The 26,775-nt window shown below is 42.4% G+C and overlaps 5 protein-coding genes across 5 annotated transcripts; 2 read left to right on the forward strand and 3 right to left on the reverse strand.

Annotated features, from left to right (window-relative positions):
• Positions 1 to 506: 506 nt before the first annotated feature.
• On the reverse strand, positions 507 to 3,254 carry LOC118404068 (kelch-like protein 20). Its single transcript, XM_035803022.1, has 4 exons — positions 3,054 to 3,254; positions 2,681 to 2,820; positions 2,304 to 2,513; positions 507 to 2,117 (listed from the first exon to the last, which is right to left on the reverse strand). Exons 1-4 carry the CDS (start codon positions 3,252 to 3,254, stop codon positions 1,244 to 1,246), a joined length of 1,425 nt encoding a protein of 474 aa, XP_035658915.1. The 3' UTR covers positions 507 to 1,243.
• A 1,969-nt stretch (positions 3,255 to 5,223) lies between these two features.
• On the reverse strand, positions 5,224 to 9,263 carry LOC118405061. Its single transcript, XM_035804463.1, has 3 exons — positions 8,653 to 9,263; positions 6,940 to 7,143; positions 5,224 to 6,160 (listed from the first exon to the last, which is right to left on the reverse strand). The coding sequence occupies exons 1-3, from the start codon at positions 8,715 to 8,717 to the stop codon at positions 5,224 to 5,226; spliced, it is 1,206 nt and encodes a 401-aa protein (XP_035660356.1). The 5' UTR covers positions 8,718 to 9,263.
• Positions 9,264 to 11,271: 2,008 nt separating this feature from the next.
• On the forward strand, positions 11,272 to 12,191 carry LOC118405062 (zinc finger protein 525-like). The gene is made up of 3 exons (XM_035804464.1): positions 11,272 to 11,557; positions 11,703 to 11,827; positions 12,003 to 12,191. The coding sequence occupies exons 1-3, from the start codon at positions 11,272 to 11,274 to the stop codon at positions 12,189 to 12,191; spliced, it is 600 nt and encodes a 199-aa protein (XP_035660357.1).
• A 3,126-nt stretch (positions 12,192 to 15,317) lies between these two features.
• Positions 15,318 to 21,509, forward strand: LOC118404062 (zinc finger protein 135-like). The gene is made up of 3 exons (XM_035803014.1): positions 15,318 to 15,434; positions 17,558 to 18,925; positions 19,423 to 21,509. The coding sequence occupies exons 2-3, from the start codon at positions 17,560 to 17,562 to the stop codon at positions 21,303 to 21,305; spliced, it is 3,249 nt and encodes a 1,082-aa protein (XP_035658907.1). The 5' UTR covers positions 15,318 to 15,434; positions 17,558 to 17,559; the 3' UTR covers positions 21,306 to 21,509.
• A 1,516-nt stretch (positions 21,510 to 23,025) lies between these two features.
• On the reverse strand, positions 23,026 to 26,539 carry LOC118404850 (piggyBac transposable element-derived protein 4-like). The gene is made up of 2 exons (XM_035804231.1): positions 26,143 to 26,539; positions 23,026 to 25,825 (listed from the first exon to the last, which is right to left on the reverse strand). Exon 2 carries the CDS (start codon positions 25,816 to 25,818, stop codon positions 23,890 to 23,892), a length of 1,929 nt encoding a protein of 642 aa, XP_035660124.1. The 5' UTR covers positions 25,819 to 25,825; positions 26,143 to 26,539; the 3' UTR covers positions 23,026 to 23,889.
• Between the last annotated feature and the right edge of the window lie 236 nt (positions 26,540 to 26,775).

The raw sequence follows: 26,775 nt of genomic DNA on the forward strand, positions 1-26,775 counted from the left end.
ATATAGCAGTAAGAGACCGTGTACCTCCGACCTAGCGCGCGGCTGCCAAACTTTACTTGCAAATTTCTTCAGTTAAAATCAAACTTTTACCAATCTAACTTCTGAGATCAGTTTTGCTGGCTAAGAGAAAATTTCTCACCGCTGAAAACACGCGTCCTTGCAGCCGTTCATTTTTTGGCTCGAATCTCTTTTAGGCCCACTCGGAGTAATACACCAATGATGCCTTACTATTATATATCAAGAGGGGCGGATTTTAGTTGCATTGGCAAGTCATCATCAGATATGAATTGAAAATCTTATCTAATTATAACTTTCCACTACATGTTTAGCTAACTGATTACCTGCATTCACACTCTACAGTATACAACTAGCATTTTACCTGTCAGCCTTATAGGGTCTTCAACGAGACACAAATCATAAATGCTTTTTCCAAGAGCTTCTGCAAAGTACAATGAGTCGTATTGTTCAAACTGTAGAGCTGTTTACAAAAGAATTATTCTTGGTTCCATCAGTAAGTGTTTATTGTTTTAAAAAATGACACAAAACGATACATTTTGGAAACATGTCAACTGGCGTAATCTAAATGAAATAATATGATGCTATTTGACTTATTCAGTTACTGTTAACAAAAACAGCATATAGACTGTGTTGAAAAAATTGTCAATGTCCAGGGCTCTATGGAATCCTAACGAGCCTGACCAGTAAGGGGCTTCCAGAAGTGCAGCTTAGTCAGGCCATGACACAATAAGTTACGAAACTGGTCGCATACAGCAGGAAAAATAGGAAGGATCTAATATATGTAACTTCACAACTGGCTTCTTTAGTGAAAATTAATAATAGCATAACTGTTAAGTGATCAACATATAAAATATTACACCCCACAAATAGCGTATCAAATGTACAGGCAGAACACTTCCGTTTAAGTACGTGTGCAATGATTGCGAAGGCTTCACAGAGGGTATATGTCTTAGCATGGGTGCCAATTTATGCTTCGGTCACATTTACAAACCTTGGCTCGGCAGGGATATTTGCGGAAACTGAAATTTATTAAGAAATACACAAAAAGTATGATGATTATTGATTTATTACCTTTTGTGTATTTCGATCTTTTCTACTCTACTTTTCGTTCCCGAAAGCTGTCTTGCCAACCAATGAAATCTAATATGACAGCTGTCCCATTGTCGTTTATTGGTTTTGCATGGTACCTTGTCCTGCTCATAAACACTGGAACGATATGATGTTTTCATGTATTCTTAATATATGGTAGACTAATGCGTGCAACAGGGCAATAGCAGGCACGCGGTATATAACTCTCATTGGGCAGAGTGGCCTTCAAGTCTCTCCAGGAATCAGCAGACCTGTCAAACACATATACCCGATATTTGTCTTCTTCGAAGTCACTGGTATATCTTAAGAATATGTGCAGCTGGTTCTCCATTGCGAAAAGACTAGGATCAACATCCATATAGTCGAGTTCAGGGGGATGCAACTCCCTACCTTGCAGTTTCTGCCAGCAGTCTGACTCTGTGTCGTACACGATGGTATTATCGAAGTAGAGATCTGTACAGAAAATCTCTGTTCCCATGGCAACAGCTGAATGGACTTGATGAATGATCCCTGGTGCGGTCCGCTTGCTCCACCTGTCCTCCGTTGGGTCGTAGCGATATACTTCCGTGCTTGTAAGGAAATAGAGGTGTGGCCCACAGGACAATGCTGCACAGTCACCGTGTTGCGTACTTTCTTCAAGTTGTAGCTGTGCACACTCCTGCCAATGGTTTGTGTGCTGATTGTACTTTCTCAACCGAACTTTTCGTGATGGAGTGTAATAATCACGCATGTAATACAAAATCTGATCAATTTCGAAAAGGTACTTGATGTGGGTTCCCGGTTCCCTGGATGCTGAGGACAAACCTGTAAGCTCCCAAACATTCTTTACATGATTGTACTTAAAGAGGGAAAGCTGTTCCTCTTCGTCTGATTCTTTCTTTGTTTCCAGGATGTAAATGTTGTTATCACTGGTGACTGTGGTGGCTGAGTAACCAGCAAATGGTTCATCTTTGTAACTGCAGCTGATGTACTTCCCTTCCCGAGGGTTCATGAAGAGGATCTCATTGGAACTAAAGGGGAACAAAATAAATCGCAAAATGGAGAGCAAAGTAATACTAATACCCTTTCCTTACGGATAAGACCAAGCTCACAGCATGCACTTCTTATGCGACGAAATTTTGTCTTGTTGTCTTATAGGAAGTTGCTTCAGTATACGATTGTTCACGACGTAGAAATAAGAAACAGTATGTACCGACCTGTGCTCTATCTTGTATAGCAGAGCCATCTCCATGGTAACCCCATGCCTCGGCTTCAGGATGGGATTCCCTTTCTGTAGCACATTCCTGATGACCTTACAAATCCCAGGATCCTCCCCTACAAGGGGGTGTTCCAAGATGGCTGCCGTATCGTCTGAGGTTAGCAGGTCGAAGCGGATGTGAGGCAGGATGCTGGGTAGGTGGTGCAGTCTGTAGGGTACAAAGTAGAGGATGACATTACTTTTTGTCCTCGCTGCAGAGATTTCTGGGATACCAAACCTCAAAATGGCAAATGTTATTAGCTAGAAGAAGCAAGTTTCTGCAGTCATATATGAAGTGAAGTAGAGACAAGGTAGACATTCATAGTCAAAACCGACCTCTCCTTCTTACTATGCTGCACCCATCTCACCACAGCCTCCCACACTGTTATCTCCTCTGTAACACCCAGCTCATCATGGCTGATGATCTCAGTCAGCTGATTCACACTCAGGCTGCAAAACTCCTCGCTAGAGGCAACCTGTGCATGTGGTGCATAGTACATGTACATACATTTTTTCATTGGTATGAAAAAAATATCGCTGAAAAGTTACTTCTATTCTTTTGTATTTAATGAAAACACCTTACTACATTGTAGATAACATTGTCTAAAATAACTGCCAATCTAATATACAATCGATGGAACAATACGTTTCTAAGACTAATTTTGACAGATTCCAACCCCCTTAAGATTTTTTTTATTATTAAACACACCTCAACAAAGTTTCTATGGATCAACTCCAGGCAACGTTTCAAGACATTGTCCACTGAGAAGACATCAGCAAACTTGTACAGCTGCAGGTCCACACAGGTGGAGCGCTCCACGTTCATGGCCATGCAGCTTTTGCAGGTATCTCTCACATAGTCCAGTTGGAGGAGGTCAGCTGCCTGGTACAGGGGCTGCACTGTGTCCATGGACACATGGAGGGTTCCAGAGTAGATGTAACTCAGGATCTCCCCAAAAATGCTTGCATCCAAACCCTGCAAAACAATGTAACGTGACAATGTTTAAACGTTTACCATTTAAGCTATCAATATCAGGGAGAAAATATCACAAATTACTTTGATTATGAAATGCAGATCAAGTGTTCATTATATTCTGCTATTCTATCTGTATACGCTCTACTTCTCGTATTGCACATATTTGTTCCAGATCTGTTTCTAATGACTGTAAGCTAATCTATTTTATTTAAACATACATCCTCATAATGATTTTACCATGTCGACCTTTAGGTCCTAAATAAGCCCATTCGTAGAATTTACTACGCATGTGTGAGCGACGGGAATTCTGGGTGATATGTCAAAGGTGAAGGCCCCAGAACGGAAACATTTCGCCATTTTGCGGTGCCATTGTTATGCAAATCGAGACAATGGTCGAAAAGAGACTTAAGCGCACCTTTGACATTATAATTACCTAGGATTCCTACTGCCCGCACATGCGTACTAGTAGTTAACTATGCGAAAGGGCTTATAGCAAAGAGGTCAGTTAGTGTATAGGGGCAAGCTCCTTGATAGGGGTAACAGCGAGGGACACATCAAAGGAAGTCGGTTTAATGTGCTGGTTTGGGTTAATTAACAATAATAATGAATAGCACCTGTTTTGTAATACATGTTCTCTACGATACGAGGGAAATTTTAAAGTTTCCTGTTTCACTCTAATCTAACCACACGTCACGCCAACCCTACCTGTAAAACAACCGTCTTCTGACGACTTTCCGCCATGCCCCCTGTAAACATGGCCCTGAAGTAGGGGCTGGCCGCGGACAGAACAAGCCGATGGCAGGGAAACCGCCGGCCCTCGACTTCAAGGACGACATCCTGCAGTACCCCAGCCTTCTGTAAGTCACTCACAGTTCCAAGAAACCCGTCCAGATAGCTCTCGTCTTGGAAGGAACGAGGACGAACTGCGCTGACGTGGGGTTCTTGGTTTGCGGCGGCCATCTTGATAATGATGGCATGACCCAAGGGTCAAAAGGTGGCTAGTGATATACTGATTATCCACATAATGTAGCAGTAACAGTTCTCTCTTGAGAGATGCTTATCATCAACTGTACATAAACGATACCTGAACTGCTAAGTTATGTTTTTCGTGAGTTATCTTGAGTGTAGGTTTGATTTTGAAGATATAACCACAAGACAGAGCTTTCACAATTGTCTGGTATATATCCCACTGGTTAGTGAGGGTCTCCAAGGGTTCAAATCTATTTTAGCGTGATACAATTAAGGGTTAATGACCCGCCCCACGTGTATATGGTGTCAGAACGCCTTTGCTATGTCTTGCCAAAGTCCTTTGCTATAACCACCGAATACAACCACCGAGTGAGCGCAGCGAAATGTAGAAGTAGGGTTGAGTCAATAAAAATATTGTCAAGAAGTCACCAGATCGTCTGCGTTCACTAAAATCTTTATAATCTTATAATTTCACCAAATGGCACAGTAGACATCCACTATCGCTGTAACTCACAGGGAAGGAAGATAGCCCATTGAAGAATACCAGAAATATTTACTGGTACATGTATAAGAATCAATAAGAGATGAAAATACATGTATGTGAACTAGAAAAACTACATCTAAAACAAAATTAAAGAACAATGAACATCACTTAGACTTAAGTAAATGGCGTTGTTGCCTTTTCCCTAACAACATAGTAAGTAACCTCTAACAACAAAGTAACTACTGATAAAACATTGTACCTTCTTCGACTGCTGAGTACATATAGTCTTCACAAGTCAGCCTCTGCAATGTGAGAGATGGCCAAGGCCTTGGTGAACGTAATGGAGGCAGACACCCCTGAGCGTTTACTTTAAATTACATTAAATTTGCATATCTTTTCACGGTTGTAGCTTGGATTTTTATGTGTTTCGAATTGGCGGTTGTACAGTAGTCATATAAAGGAGGCATATTTGCAGTATCGCAAATTAGCTGAAAAAAAGTGACAATAAGTGGCATGGCTTTGGGCATTCAGATACGGTAGGCACATGCGAGCCACTGGGACCATCGGATTATATGTAGACCAAGGTCCTTCGGGCAGGACAGACAACTCCTTCCAAACACCTTCATACCTGTCATACAGAAACACCTGCTGGACTCTTATGATCCCATCTGAACTCGAGTTTATAGAATGATCTACAACTGCATGCAGCTTGTTTTGGAGTGCAAAGAGAGTGATGTTTTCGATTTCCTTATTTGTGCTCAGCGGCGACTTCAGCCATCCCGGAAGCCCAAACCACTTGTTTGTCTTGGTGTCGTACACTATTGTCTGTTCGAAGTCTGAATCTGTACAGAAGATCTTTGTTCCCATGGCAACAGCGTTCTGGAAATCAAGAATGTGGTCTGACTTGGGTTTCCTGCACCACTGGTCTGCCCTTGGGTTGTAACTCATTACTTCTGTTTGTGTGAATAGAGCGTGTGTGAAGAGATAAATGCGCCGATTGCAGGACACTGCCACACACCACTCAAACCGCTCGTCAAGCTGAGGTGTGGAACAGTTGTGCCACGTGTTTGTGTACTGGTTGTACTTCTTCAACTCTATCATTGAGAATGTCACAATGAGGTAAAATAGTTGTCCATCGACATCAATAAGGAACTCAAATAGGTCGTCAGTGTCCGGGTCATACCATCGTAGTGAAGACTTTTGTTCCCACTTGTTCCCCGAATGGTTGTATTTGAAGAGGGCATACTTTTTGCGTGAATCATAAGTCTCAAGTCCCAGAATGTAGATGTCGTTATCACTGGTAACTGCTCCTGTAATTGGATGTATGTCGTTATGACATCTGATGTACGTCCCTTTCCCCGGGTCCATCCACAGCATCTCGTCTCCTCTGTGAAGGCCATAATACATGGACATGTAAGTATTAAACACATGTTAAGTTGCATGCAAAGAGTAACAGTGTAGTGGGGGCCATGTGGTTGTTGACTTGGAAACTGGGGCTTTGAGTTCAAACCCTGAAATGTTGCTATGCTATATCCTTAGGAAAAGCACTTAACATTATAATTTCTTCACTCCACTCAGGTGAAAATTTGAATACCTAAACACTTCCACTGACGGAGTCCGGTACGGCACGGAAGTTCTGTGTTTGAGCAAAGACACGCCACAAGCACATTCCCTACTCACGTATTAAAAACAGAAGATGATCTATCCCGGTGTGAGTACATAAGTAAAATTACACCTGTCCGGACATGCAACTTCTTCTATTCAGTACAAATATGGTGTGTTATGCCATCCACATGTAAGGCAATTTTTGGGTATGCACTACAACCAAAAATAGGACAGACAAGATCCAGTATGCCATTTACTTTATTATTTTATATGCAGCCATTTGCAAGACAAAGAAAAATCAATGCATGCATCAACTTTCATCAATGAAAAGGAGCCATATGTGCCATATCTCTCTCGGGGAGGGGTGAGCAAAATTTCACTTGTTACCTAATGCAGCCAATTTACTCCTCTGACGGCTAAACTCCTTCCCCAGCTTATGATACTGTCTTATGCCACGCAAGATCTGCTTGGAGATTACTTGTTACCCATGAGATCAAAGAAAATATACTTTTTGCATACACTTATTGATACGGGAGAATATGCCTGTGTTTATTTTCACACCTTTCAGTGAAAAGCAGAGCCATTTCCACTGTCTCCATTCCAGATCTCCTCTTCATGTTGGAATTCTTCTTGACCACGTTCTTGATTGCCTTAGAACTCCCAGGACCCCCCTTGATCAGAGGGTGTTCCAAGATGGCCGTCTTGTCGTCTGAGGTCAGCAGGTTGAAGCGGATGTGAGGGAGGATACTGGGTACGTGGTGTAGTCTGTAGGGCAAATGGTAGGGCAATTTTTTTTTATTACATAACTGAAAAAAATGGAAGTTGAACCATGGGGCCAATCTGGCAGAATGTAAAGGCTAATACTGTCTGCAACAGAGTCAAGTTTTTGTATACATACAATTAGTGACAGATTAGACAAATGATCACTGACACCCAACTGTCCTCCCGGCTGTGCTGCACCCATCTCACCACAGCCTCCCACACTGTTATCTCCTCTGTAACACCTAGCTCATCATGGCTGATGATCTCAGTCAGCTGATCCACACTCAGGCTGCACAACTCCTCACTGCCGGCAAACTTTGGAGGTAGAGAGCATATGTCATGTACCAAGATGCTGCAGAAATGTGTGCCTTAATACTGTTCTGATGTACAAGAATCTGAGGATGTGCATATACATACAACATTAAGTTTGTAACTTAATCTTGTTTGGACATTAAGATCCTATGATTTACATATGGCATTTAGTATAAACTACCCAAAAAAGGAACCAAATGCTCTGTATCTGTACCTGCATGGCCAACACACCAGCTATGTGGGTACATGACACGGCAGCAATTGGTTACAGCTTATCAATCTTTTACAATTACATCAGTTGGTTATATTACAATTTGGACGTCCTGCACATCAAAAAGGATGCGAAATATTTTGAAGTTCAATTTAAAGACTACAGCAAGGCTTTCAACCTCGTAACCACACATCAGCGATGAACATCTGCTTGGGCCGGGAGGGGAGGGTGGAAGACCAGGACTTACCCCTTAACAGATAGCATACAATTATTCTCCAAGTAGAGGTTGAGTCGCAGAGATATAGCAGTAGTTGGGATTTTTACTGGCTCACTCCTCTTGAGCCGGTAAATATGCAGACTACTGCTATATCTCTGTGACTCAACCTCTGCTTGGAGAATAGCATACAATCCCCCATCTGGGGTCTATGACCTTCACGCCATTGAATCAAGACTTCTCTACCAAACATCCCAGCTACAGAATGAACTGTCATCATGGTCAGATAACAACAGAATAAAAATGAGCCCTGTTACACGTATGGCAATTCATGCCTGTTTTAGCCGTATACCACCTATGCGACTCTATCCCACCATCCATGGACACAAGCTGAATGTTGTAACTGTCGCCAAGTGCCAAGGAGTGCCACAGACCTAGCGTGGGGAACTTATGGATGTAGCAAAGAAAGAAAGACAAAGACTGTATATTCTCTGCCTACTTCGACAATCTAAGTTACTCATGGAAGACCTGATCACTGCAACTGCTTCATCCGTCCTGTCTTGCGCTGCCCCACTCTGGCACCCTGGCATTACATACAAATCACAAGAAGATTAACAGTTTCTCTCCTGCAGACCTCATCATCATGGTTCTCCCATTGTTTGCGATGGATCAGCATCTCTTCCTCCTCGACCCCTATGTGCATCTAGTCCTGCAGTCCTAAGGACATCCAATCTGTGATGGCATGATGTTATGCTATTCCAATATAAACACTAACCTCAAGAAAGTGTCTGGCAATCTCCTGTAGACAAGCTTTCCGGACAATGTCAGCAGAGTAGACATCAGCGAACCTGTACAGGTCCACACAGGTGGAGCGCTCCACGTTCATGTAAATGTAGCTGCCGCATGTGTCTCTCACATAGTCCAGTTGGAGGAGGTCGGCTGTCTGGTACAGGGGCTGCACTTTGTTGATGGACACATGGAGGCATCCCGAGTAGATGTAACTCAGGATCTCGCCAAAAATGTCTGCACCCAAACCCTGCAATACAATATAACATAACAATGTTCAAACATTTACCATATATAACAATCTCATTGTCAGGATAACATTATACATTTTGAGGGTCAACTTTTTATCCCGTTCTTTTATTTTATCTACAAAAAATCTACACTACTTTCATATTTAGTTATATGTTCCTAATAACCGTAAGCACAACACAATTTTTATCATTTGAAAATACATGCTCATGATAACAATATGTGGCTCGCAAAGTTGACTTTTAACCCCTTAATACCAAAGAGGCCAGTAAGTGGGGAGGGGGGCATGGCGAGGGTCATGAAATGGGTAAAGAATGGATTTGGCCTGTAATACATAACACTTCCAAAAGTTACCCGCTTTACTCTATTCTAAATACAGGCCACGCCAATCCTACCTGTAAAACAACCGTCTTCTGTCGACTTTCCGCCATGTCACTTGTAAACATGGCCCTGAAGTAGGGGCTGGCCGCGGACAGAACAAGCCGATGGTAGGGAAACCGCCGGCCCTCGACTTCAATGACGACATCCTGCAGTACCCCATCCTTCTGTAAGTCAGCCACAGTTCCAAGAAACCCGTGCAAATAGCTCTCGTCTTGGTAGGAACGAGGACGAACTGCGCTGACCTGGTATTTGCATGCATCTCTTTAATATTCTCGGGACAACTTAGTACTCATTTACATGCTCGGGACAACTAAAATGATCCCTTTACCCAAACGGGCCAATCCAAGGGCTCTGATTAGGGGGTAAAGACTAGCCGTATAGAAATTCTCGCAAATGAGGCGGGCTTTCATTTGAGGGTACGTTTGTATGGCTGGAACTTTTAAGTCTTGAGATAATTGCATATTTTTTTTCCTCAACTCTCCCATTGAATTACATGGATTGCTGGAGAAATTGGGGTGTCATCCCTATACGGGGTCACTTGCACTTGAATATTTGTCACCCAAGACTTCTACCAGTCTTAAATACGTAACGTTGGTCCAAGTACGTAATAGACCCTGGGGGCCCTGGTAAATACTGTGTTCTGCTAGGGAAGCCACGGGAGTGTAGATCCATGTATACTTTCCTTGCCCAGCATAGTAATATAGTGCAAGTCAGTTAATTGCACGTCGAATAAACACACACTTCGGTCAATTGCATGAAATCCCCAAAGCTCAACCCGACTCCCATTCACTCCATTGTTAGTGACTTCGCTTATCTGCACGACGAAAAGTCACCAATGCCGGATAATTGCACAAATATTGGTCAACCATCGTCGACAAATTGACTGTACTAGTCTAGATGTTGTCTAACACGAAGAAAGCACTAGAATCTAACGGACGTATTCTGTGTATGACTGGATGGCTAAAGTACCATACAATCGTTCGTAAGAGGCAGATTGTATTCTTTTCAAAGTCTTTTGTAACAGACTGATATATGCTGTTCCAGGTTTGGGAGTCCCTTCCTTGCTTCCAGACGACAAAAGCTAGCCTCAGATTCGGCATCGTTCTTCTTTGCAGGTACAGCAGAAGCCGCTTAAATGCACGGACTATTTGCCAGTAAATTTCGTGCAATTATCCGGCTGGTGCAATAATGCGAAGCTATCTAGGTGGGCCGCACCGGTTTGGGATTTGGAGATTCCGTGCAGTTAACAGAAGTGTGCGTTAATCCGTTGTGCAAGTAACTGGCTTCTACTGTATATGGTTTCATATGGATCGGGTTCAGAATGAAGTTTCATGTGAAAAACTTTATTTTTTAAAGTAATTTAGCAATCTTCCATTGCATTGCATCACTAAATAACGATAATAATTTTATTGCACAACAATTTTACAAGCTGCAAAGTCCCATAAGGCTAATCTTCCCAACACGAGGGTGTGAGGTATGGAGTGATAATGGACGTTTACAATCATTGGAGGGATTTAGAAGACCAACATTTTCCAAAGATTATGTTTGTTACGAGCACTTTGTTTTCTTTCCACTTTTTAAAGAAGTTTTTTTTACCTGAACACATGAGAACAGGGATTGTAGGTAGAAAGTTAAGAAAGTTGAAGTTTGAAGGTAAAAAAGAAACTAATGTTTATTATGCGTCACACTTCTAGCAGATATGGAAGATTCCAGCTGTGAATATTCTATTGGCCATTCTGGGGAGGAGATGATCTATCCTGGACATCCTGGGTTGGAGATGGTCCAACCCGAATATCCTGTGAAAGAAATGGACTGTACTAAACACCCTGCGAAGGGGAGTGACAGAACGGAGACCCAGACAGCAGACATTGGCCTGCAGCAGGAAACGTGTGATGTGAATTTTATCCAACCTGACAACACATCAACCTCAGAGTTACAGGAGAGCAAAGGCAATGTGCAAATGCATGTGGTTAAATATATGGGCAAAAAAACCTACACTTATGGGGAGTGTGACTATTCTACTACACAGAAATGCAATTTGGACCGACATCTGATGAAACACACGTCGGGTGAAAAGCCCTACATGTGTGGGGAGTGTGGGTACAGGACAGGTAAAAAATCCCGCTTATCTGTGCACATGGGAACCCATACAGGAGACAGGCCCTATAAATGTGGGCAGTGTGACTTTTCCGCTGCACAGAAAGGCAACTTAGACCAGCATATAGCAGCAAAACATAGTGAGAGTCCCTACATGTGTGGGGAGTGTGGGTACAGGACAGCTTTTTTAAAAGTCATATTTATCCCGACATATGACAACCCACACAGGAGAAAACCCGTACAAGTGTGACCAGTGTGACTACTCTGCTGCTGTGAAATCTGCTTTGTGCAAACATCTAAAGAAACATACAGACGGAGGGCACTACGTGTGTGACGTGTGCGGGTACAGGACACTTTATAGACCAACTTTAGCTCGACACATGAGAACCCACACAGGAGAAAAACCCTACAAGTGTGACTACTGTGACTTTTCGTCCGCACGGAAATGTGATTTGAAAAAAACATGTAGCAAACCACACTGATGACAAACCCTTTATGTGTAAAGAGTGTGGGTACAGAACACACACTAGGTCTTTCTTATCCGTACATATGAGAAAGCATTCGGGGGGAAAACCCTTCAAGTGTGATCAGTGTGACTATTCTGCTGCACAGAAACGCCAGTTGGACAAACATGTAATGAAACACACTGGTGAGATGCCTTTCATGTGTGACGAGTGTGGGTACAGGACAGCTTATAGAATAACCTTATTCCGACACATGAGAACCCATTCGGGGGAGAAACCCTACAAGTGCGACAAGACTATTCTGCAATACAGAAATACGATTTGGACAAACATCTAGGAACACACACTGGTGAGAAACTCGATCTACATGTGTGTATTGTGTGGGTGCAGGACAGCTACGACGTCTAACTTATCCAAACATATGAGAACGCATTCAGGGGAAAAGCCCTTTAAGTGTGACCCATGCAACTATTCTGCTGGACTGAAATGTAGTTTGGACCGACATCTAATGAAACACACTGGTGAGAAACCCTACATGTGTGGGGAGTGTGGGTACAGGGCAGCTGAAAAGTCTGTCTTATCACGACATATGAGGACACATACTGAGGAGAAAAACCCTATAAATGTGACCAGTGTGACTTTTCCGCCGCAGACAAGTCCACATTTAGAAGGCATCGGACAAAACACACTGGTGAGAAACCATACATGTGTGAGAAGTGCGGGTTCAGGACATCTTGATCGTATTCCTTTACTGTGCACATGAAGACTCATCAAAAGTCAAAAAGCCAAAGTCCTTTCCTCGCCTGATGGTGCATAGTGGACCATCTCTGTTACAGTAGCCCCGGGCCACACAACTTTGTGCAATCACTACAGCAGGGGGCTAGTCCGCTCGTAGTGGTGTGTACATACTCTTTCCTGAATGCTAAGTGCTCAGCAGAGAAAGCAGCATGTACCATTTTTAAAGTATTTGGTGTGACTAGCGGTCAGGGATCGAACTCGCGGCCTACCGAATGCAAGGCGAACACTCTACCCATTCGGCCATTGCACCGGCGGACCCATAAATACATGAGGACTCATACAGGAGAAAAAAAACCTGTAAGTTTGACCAACGCGACTATTCCACGGTCTAATTTAGCCCGATATATTAACACCCAAACAGGAGAAAAAAAAACAGCTTTGTAACTACTCTGCTGCAAGAAAATCTCACCTGTCGAAAATTTGACAAGACGTACCAAAGAACCAACATCTACGGGTGGAACAAATATACAGCATACAACGTTTTGCCTTCAAACCTTAACGTGAATGGTAATTGAATGGTAAGAAGATTTTCTTGTAGAAATTGTAGATGTCACGGAGGTATCTAAATGTGTTCGGCACTGATGTTTTATTTGTTTTAGTTTACTTTTTTCGAAAGAATAACTTTTTGCAACATCTCGCAGTATAATATATACGTAGCTTACAATTAGCATATTGCGTATTGTCTACATGTACTTAGTATTCCATGTACTTGTATTCTGCGTTTATTCTGTATTATTAGTTTGAGAACTTGGTGCTGTTTGGTAAAGATGATTCAAAATAAAGGAGTGTAAATTAAATATTGTATTTTGATTCTGAATGCATTATATATTAGTTTAGCAGTGTTGCATATTGTGTTTATTGTTTATATCCAATCGTTGCGTTCTTTTGGTCCAAGGCCTAGGGAATTCTAAAACTCCTGCGTATATCAGCCGATTTTGTTGCTATTGCCTGCTGATTGGGCCTAGAAGTGGAAGCCTCACATCACAACCTAAGAAAATGTGGAAAGCTTAAGGCGATGGTAACATACATCGCACGATTTACTGCGACGGAGATTCCATGCAATTTGTTTGTGTAAACTTGAGCGCAACAAAATTGCTTGGTTTTGCATAAGGTCTTTTGCAGAGTTCACTACTCATGTGCGGGCGACAAGAATCCTGGGTAATATGTCAAAGGTGAAGGCCCATCAGAAGTAAACGTTGCGTAAATGTCCCATTGCCCCACAAATTAATCAGACTCAAGTCTATTGGTGAGTTTTTTTCTATATATATAATGAAGAAAATATTTAAAACAAGTGCTTTAAAAAGGCTGTACCTTGCCGGGTAGTAGGGATTTCGTCAGGAAAAGGTACCTCGGCGCTTCACCAGTGTTCATCAGTTAACATGAGGATCACATCAAAATAATCAGAGACAACCACATGTCGCCCCCCTCCCACCTCAATTCCTGTACGGGAAAGCTTTAGTGACTTCTCCAGCTGCCAATCCAGTCTCAAATCTATTTTTCACACAATACAAACTCTATCAAGGACATTCATAGTCACAAATGTCTTTAAAATGTACTTACCTGGCTACTAGTCCCGAAGTTTGCGGCTATTTTTTTTGTTTCATGTTGTTACAATGTACAAAGAGCGACACCTAGCAACTTCAGTATGAAATGCAGCAAAAATCCCCAAGTGTAGGGAAATTTACCTCATTAACATAATCTATGTCAGATAAATTATTGGCACAATAAACGGGTATTGTAAAACTTTTTGACCCACAATGAGTATGCATTATTCTTTATTACAAAATAAATTCCTTCTGATGCAATTTTTGATATATCTTTATGATAAACATGGGTTAAAGCGTAGATTTATTTACGCTGGACCACATACGTCTAAAATACAGTTTTAATACTGGCCTGCAATGTACCCTTGTCTAACTAAGCCATAAAATTGGGCAAAGAGAAAAGGGCCTTTTGAAGGGCCTTTGGAGGGGCTGGGTTAACATTGAACCATTGATTGAACCATTGAACCATTGAAACATGTAAAGATCGGGCCTTAGCCCGGCAAGGTAAACAAGAAATCTTTTAAGAAAAGCTGTGCATTGCCGTGTATTTTATGACTGAATTGCTGAGAGCGACACCTAGCTTCTTCAGTAGGAAATGCAGCAAAAGGGGTTATTGGAAATTTACCTCATTATCATAATTTATGTCACATGAATTATTGGCACATTAAACAGGTTTTGTAAAACTTTTTGACCCACAATGAATATGCATTATTTTTCATTACAAAATAAGTTCCTTCTGATGCAATTTGTGATATATCTTTATATAAACATGGTGAGTTAAAGCGTAGATTTATTACGCTGGACCACATACAGTAACATGCGTCTAGAAGAGCGTTTTAATACTCGCCTGGAATGTACCATTGTCTAACTAAGCCATGAAACTCGGCAAGGAAAGAAGGGCCTTTGGAAGGGGCTTTGGAAGGGCTGGGTTAAAAGGTCCGTCCAACCATGGAACCATGGAAGAAAGCTGGCATAAGGCATTGCCGCTGGCGCGGCAATGCAAAAACAAGCCTTGGTAGCCTCAAAACTACGAGAATAGAGCGTTATGCAGCAAACTTTAATTTGACCCATTTGTTAAGTAATCAGGTTTGTGACCTCTGACCTTAGCCCCGTCAGTTAGCTAGCATCCGCCATTTTTGTTTTACGTCGTCGTCTTTTGCACTCATCTCCTCCAAACTTACGCGATTTTTACGTAATTACAGAAGCAGCAGAGACCGCTAACCACCATAGACCTACAGGTAAGGCATGTGAATACCGATAAATATGCATAGGTGGTGTTTGTTCAGTGGTAAACTAGAATTATAGAGGTGTGATTGCGATCGGTTGCTTGCCGGGGGGTGGGCGGCGGGCTTGGGTTTGTTTGTTTGTTTGTTGTTCATTGAAAGCAATAAGTTATGTAATGATTAGCCCACTCCATTGTAATACCATATCAAAGAATTATGTTAGCCCTTATTGAATGAATGAATAAAGACCTTTATTGCACATTTTTGCCACACCAGGCTATTAACTACAGGTCACAGCAAGACATGTTGAAGAGTTAAGTTAAGTTCACAGATACAAAATGAGGCTATTGCTGGATAAATTCAACTTCTCCTTGCTTTTCTGTTATAGTGGAGGTAAAAGAGCAGATATGTGTTATGGTCGATGGTTTGTCTAGTTGCATTAGGAATGTGGAATTTTTCTACAGAACTTAGGTGTATGAAATAAGGAAATTGGTTTTATATAACCTTATACAGTTAATTTCTCTCTACGGTATACAATCTACACTCTACTACAAAATGACGTTCGTACTCTATTCTATCTAAATTGCAATATTTGCATAGTCTTTGTTCCAGAGGGGTGCAAGTATGTCTTCCTGTTTCAATATGAAGTTTATGGCAGCTTATGTTACTAATATGTTTCTATCCCGTACTTTGTGTAATAGTTGCCATACATTGTACCGTGTGCAATTGTCGTGCAATTAAGTTCTCTCTGTAACGGCTGCCAAATATAAATATCGATTTGTACCTTCAGAGTACGGTTAGAAATCTTCTTCTTCGTCTTCTTCCGGTTACTTGTCAACTTCATTAAATTGAAGGCTCTGGGGTAAGGGTACTCTGTGTGTGGAGGAGGTGGTCGCTTGGTTTTGTAATTTGAATTTCTGCTTGTTTGAGTGAGCGAGAGTCCAGCTCCTCAAGGGCAGGATGCTACTCCCTGTCCGCCACCCTACAGTTGGGTTGTGGTGAGTACCCAAATGGTACAGAAATCACGAACAAAAGTTTTTGATGTTATGATTAAGTATCAATGATAGATCAATTGACGATGACTTTGCTCTTAATGGGTTAGTAGGATCAAGGAGGTTTTATCAAACCTTGATAAGACCTAGCTTTGATAAAATCTCCTTGGTAGTATGTAGTCGTACAAACACCGTAATACGATTTTTTTCCCTGTGGTCATCTGTATACTGTGAATAAAAGCTGTTCACCTCTCACTTGAGCAGCTATGGAGTACACGGTGCACACACCAATTCTTCCGCGACAGGGGTCCAAGATAGTGCGCGAGAAAAATGTGACGAAAGGGTCTCGAGGGACTATGTTTGAGCTCAAATTTCTCATAATCTGCTGCGAAGTGTCATTTAATACTGGCATGGCTAAAAAGCGTAAGAAGTGATGTGTTTTTGGTGCAAACTGGTTTTGGGCCCGAGGATCACTTCCTTGTATTTCTACGCGTTGGAAGTGATTCGCCCGTTGACCCAGATTCACCGTCCATATGCGTTCTGTGAGCCGTGTTGCTATGCCTCGCGCGTCTGGTTATTGTAAAAATCTCAGTGTTACGATTTTCTTTATTTTAAGCCTGATTAATCCAAGGTGTATTCTCTTTCCGACAATATCAGTCATTTTCATGACTAAACTATAGGTGATGGGTTTATTTCCACGCCAAAATCCCCCTTTTTTTGCATACTTTTTTACGTGAAAAAAACTTTTCTCCCCCCAGAATTACGAAAAGTGGAGAGAGTGAAGAAACTGAAACCCGGCTGTTCTTAAAGCTGAAGTAATAACCTTCATTCCCATATACGGCTTTTCTGCTTTAGATTTATTTTCTTGAAGAGACGGCCTCTCGACTTGAGGGTGCGCAGCCTCGATTTGAGACCCCAAATAAACTGGGGTGTGCACCGTTCAATTCAATCCTATATCCAAATAACGTATAATTACATAATTATGACTTTGTCAAGAATCTGCATTGGTAAACCACTGGAAACACAACTGAGGAGCTTAAACAGGTCCAAATTGGACAGAAGAATTTGTTGTGTTAAGTCTGAACCTGGTTTGCAAAAGACGTACATGAATTAATCTTTTTTACTCATATTTCATCATCATTTTAGAGATGGCGGAGTTAACATGTGTGCCACCTGTTGAAGACCTTCACGCAGAACAAACTGCGAACGAGACGCACATCAAAGAGGAGCCTACAGGAGACACTGGATGGGAACAGGATGAACAAGAGAACGTGCTGTGCCAGGAAACGTACAGCGAAGACCACAAAACCCACAACTACCACAATGAAACCAAACTAACTGGGTATGCTCGGAGCGAGACTTACAACAGTTGGAAACAGACAACAGACACGGGACGGCAGCAGGACGAGAAAGAAGTCGTTCAGGACGACGAAACGTGCGGTGTAAAAGCAGAAATTGAGTCCAGTTGTGGATTTGTTAGTATAAGAGAACATCCTGGGAAGGACTTGGAACTTCATGGAAACCTTAGGAAGAAGAGAGACAGAAGGGAGACCCAGACAACAGACATGGGCCTGCAGCAGGAAACATGTGATGTGAACTTTCCCCAACCTGACAACAAACTACCCTCACAGGCACAGGAGACCATAGGCATTACTGGAATACATGTGGGTGAACACCGGTGGTTGGATACCGGTGAGAAACCTTTCATGTGTGGGGAGTGTGGGTACAGCACGGCCCATGGGCCTAGTTTATACCTACATATGCGAACCCACACAGCGGAGAAGCCCTACAAGAGTGACCAGTGCGACTATTCTGCGGCACAGAAATTGAATATGAACCAACACCAAGCAAAACACACTGGTGAGAAACCCGACATGTGTGCGGAATATAGGTATATGACAGTGCACAAGTCCAACTTAACCCAACACATGAGAACCCGTGCAAGGCAAATCCCCTACAAGTGTGACCAGTGCGACTATTCCGTACGACGGGAATCGCATTTAGTCCAACATTTGAAAAAACACACCGGTGAGAAACACTACATGTGTGGAGAGTGTGGGCACAGGACAGCTTACAAGTCCAGCTTATCCCAACATATGAGAACACATACAAGACAAAAAACCTACAAGTGTGACCAGTGTGACTATTCTACAGCAGACAAATCCGCTTTGGCCAGTCATCAAACAAAGCACACTGGTGAGAAACCCTACATGTGTGGGGAGTGTGGATACAGGGCAGCTCGAAAGTTCCATTTAATCCTACATATGAGAACTCATACAGGAGAGAAACCCTACAAGTGTGACCAGTGTGACTATTCTGCTGCCCAAAAGTCAAATTTGGACCAGCATCTGTCAAAACACACCGGTGAAAAACCCTACATGTGTGGTGAGTGTGGGTACAGGACAGCTCATAAATCTGCCTTGTCTCGACATATGAGAACCCATGCAGGAGAAAAATCCTACAAGTGTGCCGCACAGAAATCTTCTTTGGATCAACATCTATCAATACACACAGGTAAGAAATCGTACATGTGACGTGAGCGTATACAGTTTAGCAACGAAATCCGACTTATCAAAAGAAATGAGAACCCTTACAAGTGAATTTTCTTTTTCAAAAATTTGATCAGTGCGTGTCTTTTGCGTGAGGGAAATTTAATTTAGAGAAACAGTTTGTCTCCAATATAAGCTCCTTGGTAACACACTGATAAGTAACTAGTAGTGCAGCCGGGAAGTTGAATAATCCCCTTGTGGGTGGAGAGGAGAGACACTGTAAACTCACCTCTTCCATGTTCTATCTAATTTATGGTTTTCTCAGGGAGGTCAGTTTATATTCGGTATGTCTTATCATTAATTTTTTATTTTTAAATGATAGTGTTATACCTTGCCAGGTAAAATGATTATTACGTTATTTCACTATTCATACCTAATGACTAATCATTAAATAAGTGTTATACCTTGTCAGATAAGATAATTTGTAATATGTTGTTTTACTATTTATACCGCACCCTGTAGAAATAGAAGATTCCAGTCTTGAACGTTTCGGTGGAGAACGGTGTGATGAAGATCCTGGGAAGGAGATGGACAAAACTGGACATCCTGGGAAGGAGACTGACCGCACCGAACACCCTGGGAAGGAGAGTGACAGCAGGCGGCAGGGCGAGGAAAGGGCCGTCCCAAATGACGAGGAAACGTGCGATATTAAAGCAGAAATGGAAGAGTCCAGCTGTGAGCTTTCTATTGATGAACTGTGTGCTGGGCATCTTGGGAAAGGCATGGACCATTCTGGGAAGGAGACGGACTGTGTAGAAATCCCTGGGAAGGAGAGCATGGAGACCCATACAACAGACATGGACCTGCAGCAGGAAACGTCTAATATGAACTTTACCCAACCTGACAACACATCAACCTCACAGGCACAGACGAGCATAGGCAATATGGGAGGTACACTATTTTTTGTACCTTGGTCACCTATCCCAGTCCAGACTATGATTATCCCTGTCCAGGGTATGACTGTTGGGCATCCTGGAAAGGGGAGTGCCAGCAGGGAGACCCAGACAACAGACCTGGACCTGCAACAGGAAACGTGTGATGTGAACTTTCCCCAACCTGACAACACATCAACCTCACACGTACAGGAAAGCAGAGGCAATGTGGTCAAACACACCGGTGAGAAACCCTACATGTGTGAGGTATGTGGTTCCAGGACAGCTCGAAAATGTAACTTAGCCCTACATAAAAGAACCGATACAGAACAAATGTCTTACGAGGTTAAACAGCACGACTATTCTGCGGCTCAAAAAGTGGTCCAGAATGACTATTCTGTGGGCCATTTGGACAGTGCTCTGGTAGCCGATCGCGAACACAGTGTTGACAAAACTTACATGTGCGACAAGTGTGGGTACAGAACAGCTAAAAAGTGCCACTTTTCCAAACATATGACAACTCACACAAGAGAAAAGCCCTACAAGTGTGACCAGTGTGACTTTTCCGATTCACGAAAAGGCGACTTAAACAGACACATCAGGGCAAAACACCCCGATAGAAAACCCTACCAGTGTGGGGAGTGTGGATATAGGGCGGCCAAAAAGTCCAACATATCCCGGCATGAGAGAACACATACTTACAAGTGTGATGAGTGCGACTATTCAGCAGCACTGAAAGACCAGTTGGACCAGCACGTCATGATGAAACACACTGGTGAGAAACCCTACATGTGTGAGAACTGCGACTATAGAACAGCCAACAAGTCTCACCTAGCCCTACATGTGAGAAAACACTTCAAACCCTACAAATGTGACCAGTGCGACTATTGTGCTGCAAGGCAAGACGAGTTAGATCGGCACGTCGTTACAAAACATACAACGGAAAAGCCATACATGTGTGAAGAGTGCGGACATAAGACGGCATTTAGATCTGCTCTTATTCTACATAAAAGAAAACACACTGGTGAAAAACCCTTCATGTGTGAGGACTGCGGGTACAGAACGGCCGACAGGTCCCACTTATCTCGACACATCAGAATCCACACAGGTGAAAAACCCTACAAGTGTGATCAGTGTGACTATTCTGCAGCAAACAAAGACCATTTAGACGAACACGTCGTGAGAAAACACACCAGTGCGAGACCGTACAGGTGTGAGGAGTGCGGGTATGGAACGACAACTAAGACCATACTAGCCCGACACATGAGAACCCACACAGGTGAAAAACCATACGGCTGTGATCTGTGCGACTATTCTGCCGCAGAGAAAGCTTGTTTAGAACGGCACATCATGGTAAAACATACCGGTGAGGAACCGTACATGTGTGGTGAGTGCGGGCACAGGACAGCCGATAGGTCCCATCTAAGAAAACATATGAAAAAACATTTTGATGGGAAACCCTCTCAGACGTGAGATACTGGCATGAGGCACGCCGCAAGCCGGTGGAGGAAATAGACTGGATGTAATGATATTGACCGGTCTTAATTATAAGCAGGATTTGTTCTTTCTGTCAGGGACCAACCATTAGTAAAGAGTGGAGACAGGAATAGTTTCAGTATCTAGGCATAGCCCCCCCCCCATTGTCATTTGTGTTAAAATCAACTGTTTTATATTTTGCAGCGCTTTCGAAATAAAGGAAGTGCCAGCAAAGCATTTGGTTTGATGTTGATTTCTGCCGTCTGATAATACTAATTTGACTTTGACTTTTTTTAAGATCTACAATTAGCTTAACAATATGCAAATACATTGTATACGTAGCTACTCTTCCTGTGGTCCATATCAACAAACTTGACACAGAGAAACATATACAGATATATACAAACCATACAATATACATACAATTCACGAGTGATTAAAAGGTAACTTAAATATTGCTTAAGGTCATCAGTTCAGGTCTTCCTCATATGAGGTGCTATTAACGATGTCCGACCATACATCTCTATCTAGCATGGCGGCTAGCAAGTTGTAGTCCTTTAAACCAACCTTCTCTTCCAAAACTTTCTTAAGTGTCAGGTTCGGTCCCGAGGAGAACTTTGGCGGCCATCTCCTCACGACGTGCTACATGGCCAGCAAGAGCCAGGCTTCTATTCTGAATAGTTCATATACAATGGGAAAAATCTATTGCTTTTACAATTTCAAACCATTCCATGTGTTGGCCATTATGTTGTACTACAAAAAAACTCTTTTTGAGCGTTTTTTCCTTGTCTTAGCAGGTCATGTGAGGATTTCCAATCGTGGCGTAATTTTAACAAAATTTAGATGAACTAAGACAATGTCTCAAATTACAATACAGTACACAGTAAGTCAAACACAGGACATTGATTTAAATACATTGATTCCGCATACAAGAAAGAAGGAATCCGCATGTTGTGTCCTGATCTTCGCTCTTCATTTGACATGCGACTCTGCTAGTATTTATCTAGTCTAGACTTGAACTGGTTAACGCTATCAGCTGTAAATACTGTATCTGGCAAAGAGTTCCAGTTCTGACACTAAAAGTTTGACTTTTCACCGTAGCCCTTGCCAGTGGGACCTGTAGCTTGAGATTGTGCCCTCTAGTTACTGTCTGTTCCACATGAGTAAAGAATGTTCCATTGTTGAATGCCTCATTCAACGTCTTACCTCTTCTTTACTGCTCCAAGGTTCTCCTGACCGTGACCTTGTTATCAAGAGTAAACTACAGCAAGTGACAACTGCTAAACGATTCACTTCCTGCTATGCCACTGCCTAGTCTTACATTCTTAGCTTATTATGATACATACGTTCCAGCTGCAATTGATTTTAAATATATCAACTATTTTGTTCTATTGATATTTGTTACATTTTCGTATTGTGTATGTATGTATGTGGTCACGATATCAGCCTTCGGTCTATGTGCCCATGGTGCACATTGTAGTTTGTTTTTATTAATTAACCCTCAAGCACCCGACCTTTTTTTGCGACTAAAATGACCGAGTGGGGTCCAAATGGACCCCATTTTGATTCGTTAATAAATGCATCTAATTTGCATTGTTTGGGTAATCTTTGCATATACATTGCTTCGTCATAGTGAGAGAAATATTTTGGCATGTTGAAACATGAATATATTTGGCTCATTATCATAATTTATGCAAATAAGTGAAGGAGGACCCCATTTTTAACAACAAATTTTACCTTTATTTCATATATTTCGTCCTTTACATGTCTACAAAAATATTCATATGTTGCTATTATGAAATAGGTATCAAATGTTAGTTATTGAACAAGGAATGTTTGAATATAAGTTAAAAGTAAGGAATATAAATATAGATATATGAGGTGATTATGCTAACACATTTAGGAATGGCTGAGCACATACAGACTGGTACCCATGATCTAAATCCTAGTATATAAACTGATTTGTGTCTACTTCTTCAAAAACAATAGTGTCCTTGTTGTGTATGAAAAATTTTGGCTTGTTTAGGTGTGAATAATTTCAGCTAATTATCATAATTTATGCAAATATGTGGAGGAGGACCACATTTTTTTGCTAACAATTTTGCGTTTTTTCCCACAAATTTCGTCCCTGACATGTCTAAACATACTTATATGTTACCTATTATGAAACAAGTATCAAAAACTAGTTATTGAATAAGGAATCTTAGAATATAAGTTGATTGTAAAGTATACAAGAGCTGATTATGCTATGCTATCACAGTTATAATTAGCTGAGCACATACAGACTGGTACCGATGATCGTAATTCTAATAATATACAAAGTGACTGTAGCTACTTCTTTAGAAACAAAAGTGGCATTACTGTATTTACACTGATAAAAATGGAGGTTAGCATGAAAAAGCAAGTATGCAGATAAAATAAGACATATAAATATAAGAATGTCATTGTACAGAATTCATTGGACATTGTGATGGGTAACCTGACCACGTGAATATCTGCTTCTTCTCTATCAGGCAACACTACAATTGCTTCTACCTGTGCTAAGTGCAAAGTGCAAGAAGACGATGTTTGTAGAACAAAGCTACAAGCAATCACCACATACGTATTGCTTGTAGCTGTGTTCTGCGCAAACTGTTCTTCCGCATCCTGCACAAGCACGTCTGACTTTCCGATCAGAGCTGCGTGGGCATAACTCGCATCTCTTGCGCCCTTCTTGTGCAGCAGCTGCTGCTGGCTCCTCTGCTCGTCGGACAGATCTTACACCAATGCGAGCCATTGATTCTCTAGTTGCAGGCATGAGATATGGGCTCTGTGCCCTTCTTTGGACATGAGGCATTACTAAGTTGTACCCAAGTTCCCTCAAGAAGAGGCGGCGCCTCCGGCTGCATGCAGACAAGTTCCAGTCTGGGAAGTTTCCAAGGAAGACAATCAGAGAAGCAATTCCTGCCACATCCAAGAGATTGAAAAACAGCACCATTGGCCATCTGTTTATCTTGCGCCTGCATGTGTGCATTGTCGCTAGATGATCCAGATTGTCTACACCACTCTTTGTGGCATTGTAGTGCATGATAATCTCTGGCTTTTGTTGCTCGCCTATGATGTTTGCGTCATGGTGCATGCTTGACAGAACAAGGACAGCTTTGCCTTTGGAAGGTACATATGATGTGAGAGTCAGTTGGTCCTGGAAGCCAAACATGGAGCTATTCACTTCTTTGTGGTTTGCAGCCTTCATCACTTCTGGAATATGTGGTTTGTTAGACCTTATTGTCCCAACATATGTAAGTCCATCCTCCAAGAGATCTTCAGCTAGTGGGATAGAAGTGAAGAAGTTGTCTGCTGTGACGTTTCTCCCTGTTCTGCGCCAAAGATATGTCAGCTCTTTTACCACTCTTGCCCCTTGGCCTATCTCTCGCTGTTCCCCTGGTTGTCTCCCTAGGTACACTTCTCCTTTCAAGGGGTAACATGTTGTCGCATCGCAGTTCCACCATATTTTCAGTCCATATTTAGCTGGTTTGGATGGTATGTACTGCCTGAATGCGCATCTTCCCCTGAAAGCTACAAGTTGCTCATCAACACAGAGATCTGTGCCAGGGATGTAGTACTTTGGTAACTGTGCTATGAACATCTCCCAAATGTCCCTAAACGCCGCAAGTTTGTCAGTAGCTCGCCGTTCAGCACGGGTCTCCCTGTCGTCAAAGCGCATGTACTTCAAAATGTTTCTGAATCTTTCCCTGGTCATAGTTGCAGGGAAGACTGGTTTGCCATCAGCTGTAGACCAGAGAGAAGCCTGAGGCTCATGGTTACTCTGGTATAAACCTGCTATGATGCATAATCCAATCACTGCCCTTATCTCTGTTCCATCAACTCGGCACCACTCTTCTTGTCTTTCATTCTCCTGATTGTCATTCCACTCTCTGTGTTTTCGTCTCGCCTCTCTGTTGGTTTGCTGTACAATAAGATCAATCATAGCAGGTGTCACAAAGAGGGAAAATGCTGACTGGATGTCCACGCACCTAGCAGCATTAGTTATACCTGGCGGATTTCTTATTATGTCCTGATTTCGGCGCCTGCCGAGAGGAGGGGGGTTTTGGTCCCATACTGTTCCGTTTTTTCCTTGGTAGGGCCTGTCAACTACTGGATTCTCATTCCCTGCATCCTGATTTACTGCCGGGTTGTTTATTGGTGCTCGGCCTCTCCCTCTTCCACGTCCTCTGGCTCCACGAGCTCGTCCACGTCCTCTAGCTCCAAGACCTCTGGCTCGTCCACGACCTCTTCCGCGAGCCCTTCCCAGACCTCTATCCGCCTCTTGACGGATCTCTTCCCTGGGGTGGTCTTCTTCCTGAACAGATTCTGTGTCAGAATGGTCTGACGCATCTGACAGGTGGTCTTCGACGTCTAAATCGGACTCATCCTCATCAACTGAACTGTTCTCATCGTCACTTTGGGCGTTGAGTATTTGACGCAAGGCCTCTGCAGCCGTATATCTGGCTAGTCTCTCTCTGGTGGCCATGGCGTACCTGTCAAATGTTAAGATGCCATTCTTAGAAGTGACAATATGTGGGGATGTGTAAAATAGACTTGTCTCGGTTCGGTTATTGTAAACATTTGTAAAGCCCAGCACAAATATACCGGAGCTAAGGCAGTGCCCCCCTCCCCACAGTATGCTTCGACACTGCATATATAGGATAAAAAAAATATACTCCAAACTTGAATAAAACATGAAATTTTCAAGTACGTGTTATCAGCACATATCTAGCTTCATTGTACTAATGTTATATTCAAAGGATGGTTTACAAAGGCAGAGAATTATCATGGATTGAAAGAGATAACTTACCTAAGAGGCAAGGCCTGCAGAGGTGGACATGTGGTTGACCTTTGCCCTCAGAGGTCATAAAAAGGTCATGACCTCGGATGACCTCATAACCTGATTCCTAGGGATGAGTTTACTTGGCAAACTGCATGATATTGAAGCAATTATGCTTGCTGGGGGACATATCAAAGACAGCCAAACACTTCTGTATGTTGAAAAATCCACATATTTCTGGGGTCCGTTTGGACCCCAGTCGGACATACCTCAGACTTCCCTTTATAACTTTTACAAAATCATTTCGATCTCCGAAAAAAAATAGGAGAAGTTGGAGAAGAGGTTTATGAACAAAGTCACGGAAGGGATTTTTGTTCCGATGCAAAATTTTCAAATGGCACATCAAAATATAGGCCTGGGGTCCAAACGGACCCCACTCGGGTGTTTGAGGGTTTTTAATGAGAAGCTCAAATCGGCCAGCAGGCCGCTTTTGTCGCAATTTGAATAACGTCAAAGGAGTGAAGAAACTGCGTAACACATCAGGTTTGTACATATTCAGCCGCCATGCCACGTCGAGAGTTCGAGGCAGTTTTGTTTTCCTTCCGCGAGAGAAAGTAGTCCGTTCCATGACTCCGGGCGTCAACACGCGTTACAGAAAAGCTT

The sequence above is a fragment of the Branchiostoma floridae genome, chromosome 17 (assembly GCF_000003815.2).
Source record: "Branchiostoma floridae strain S238N-H82 chromosome 17, Bfl_VNyyK, whole genome shotgun sequence".
Classification (NCBI taxonomy): domain Eukaryota; kingdom Metazoa; phylum Chordata; class Leptocardii; order Amphioxiformes; family Branchiostomatidae; genus Branchiostoma; species Branchiostoma floridae.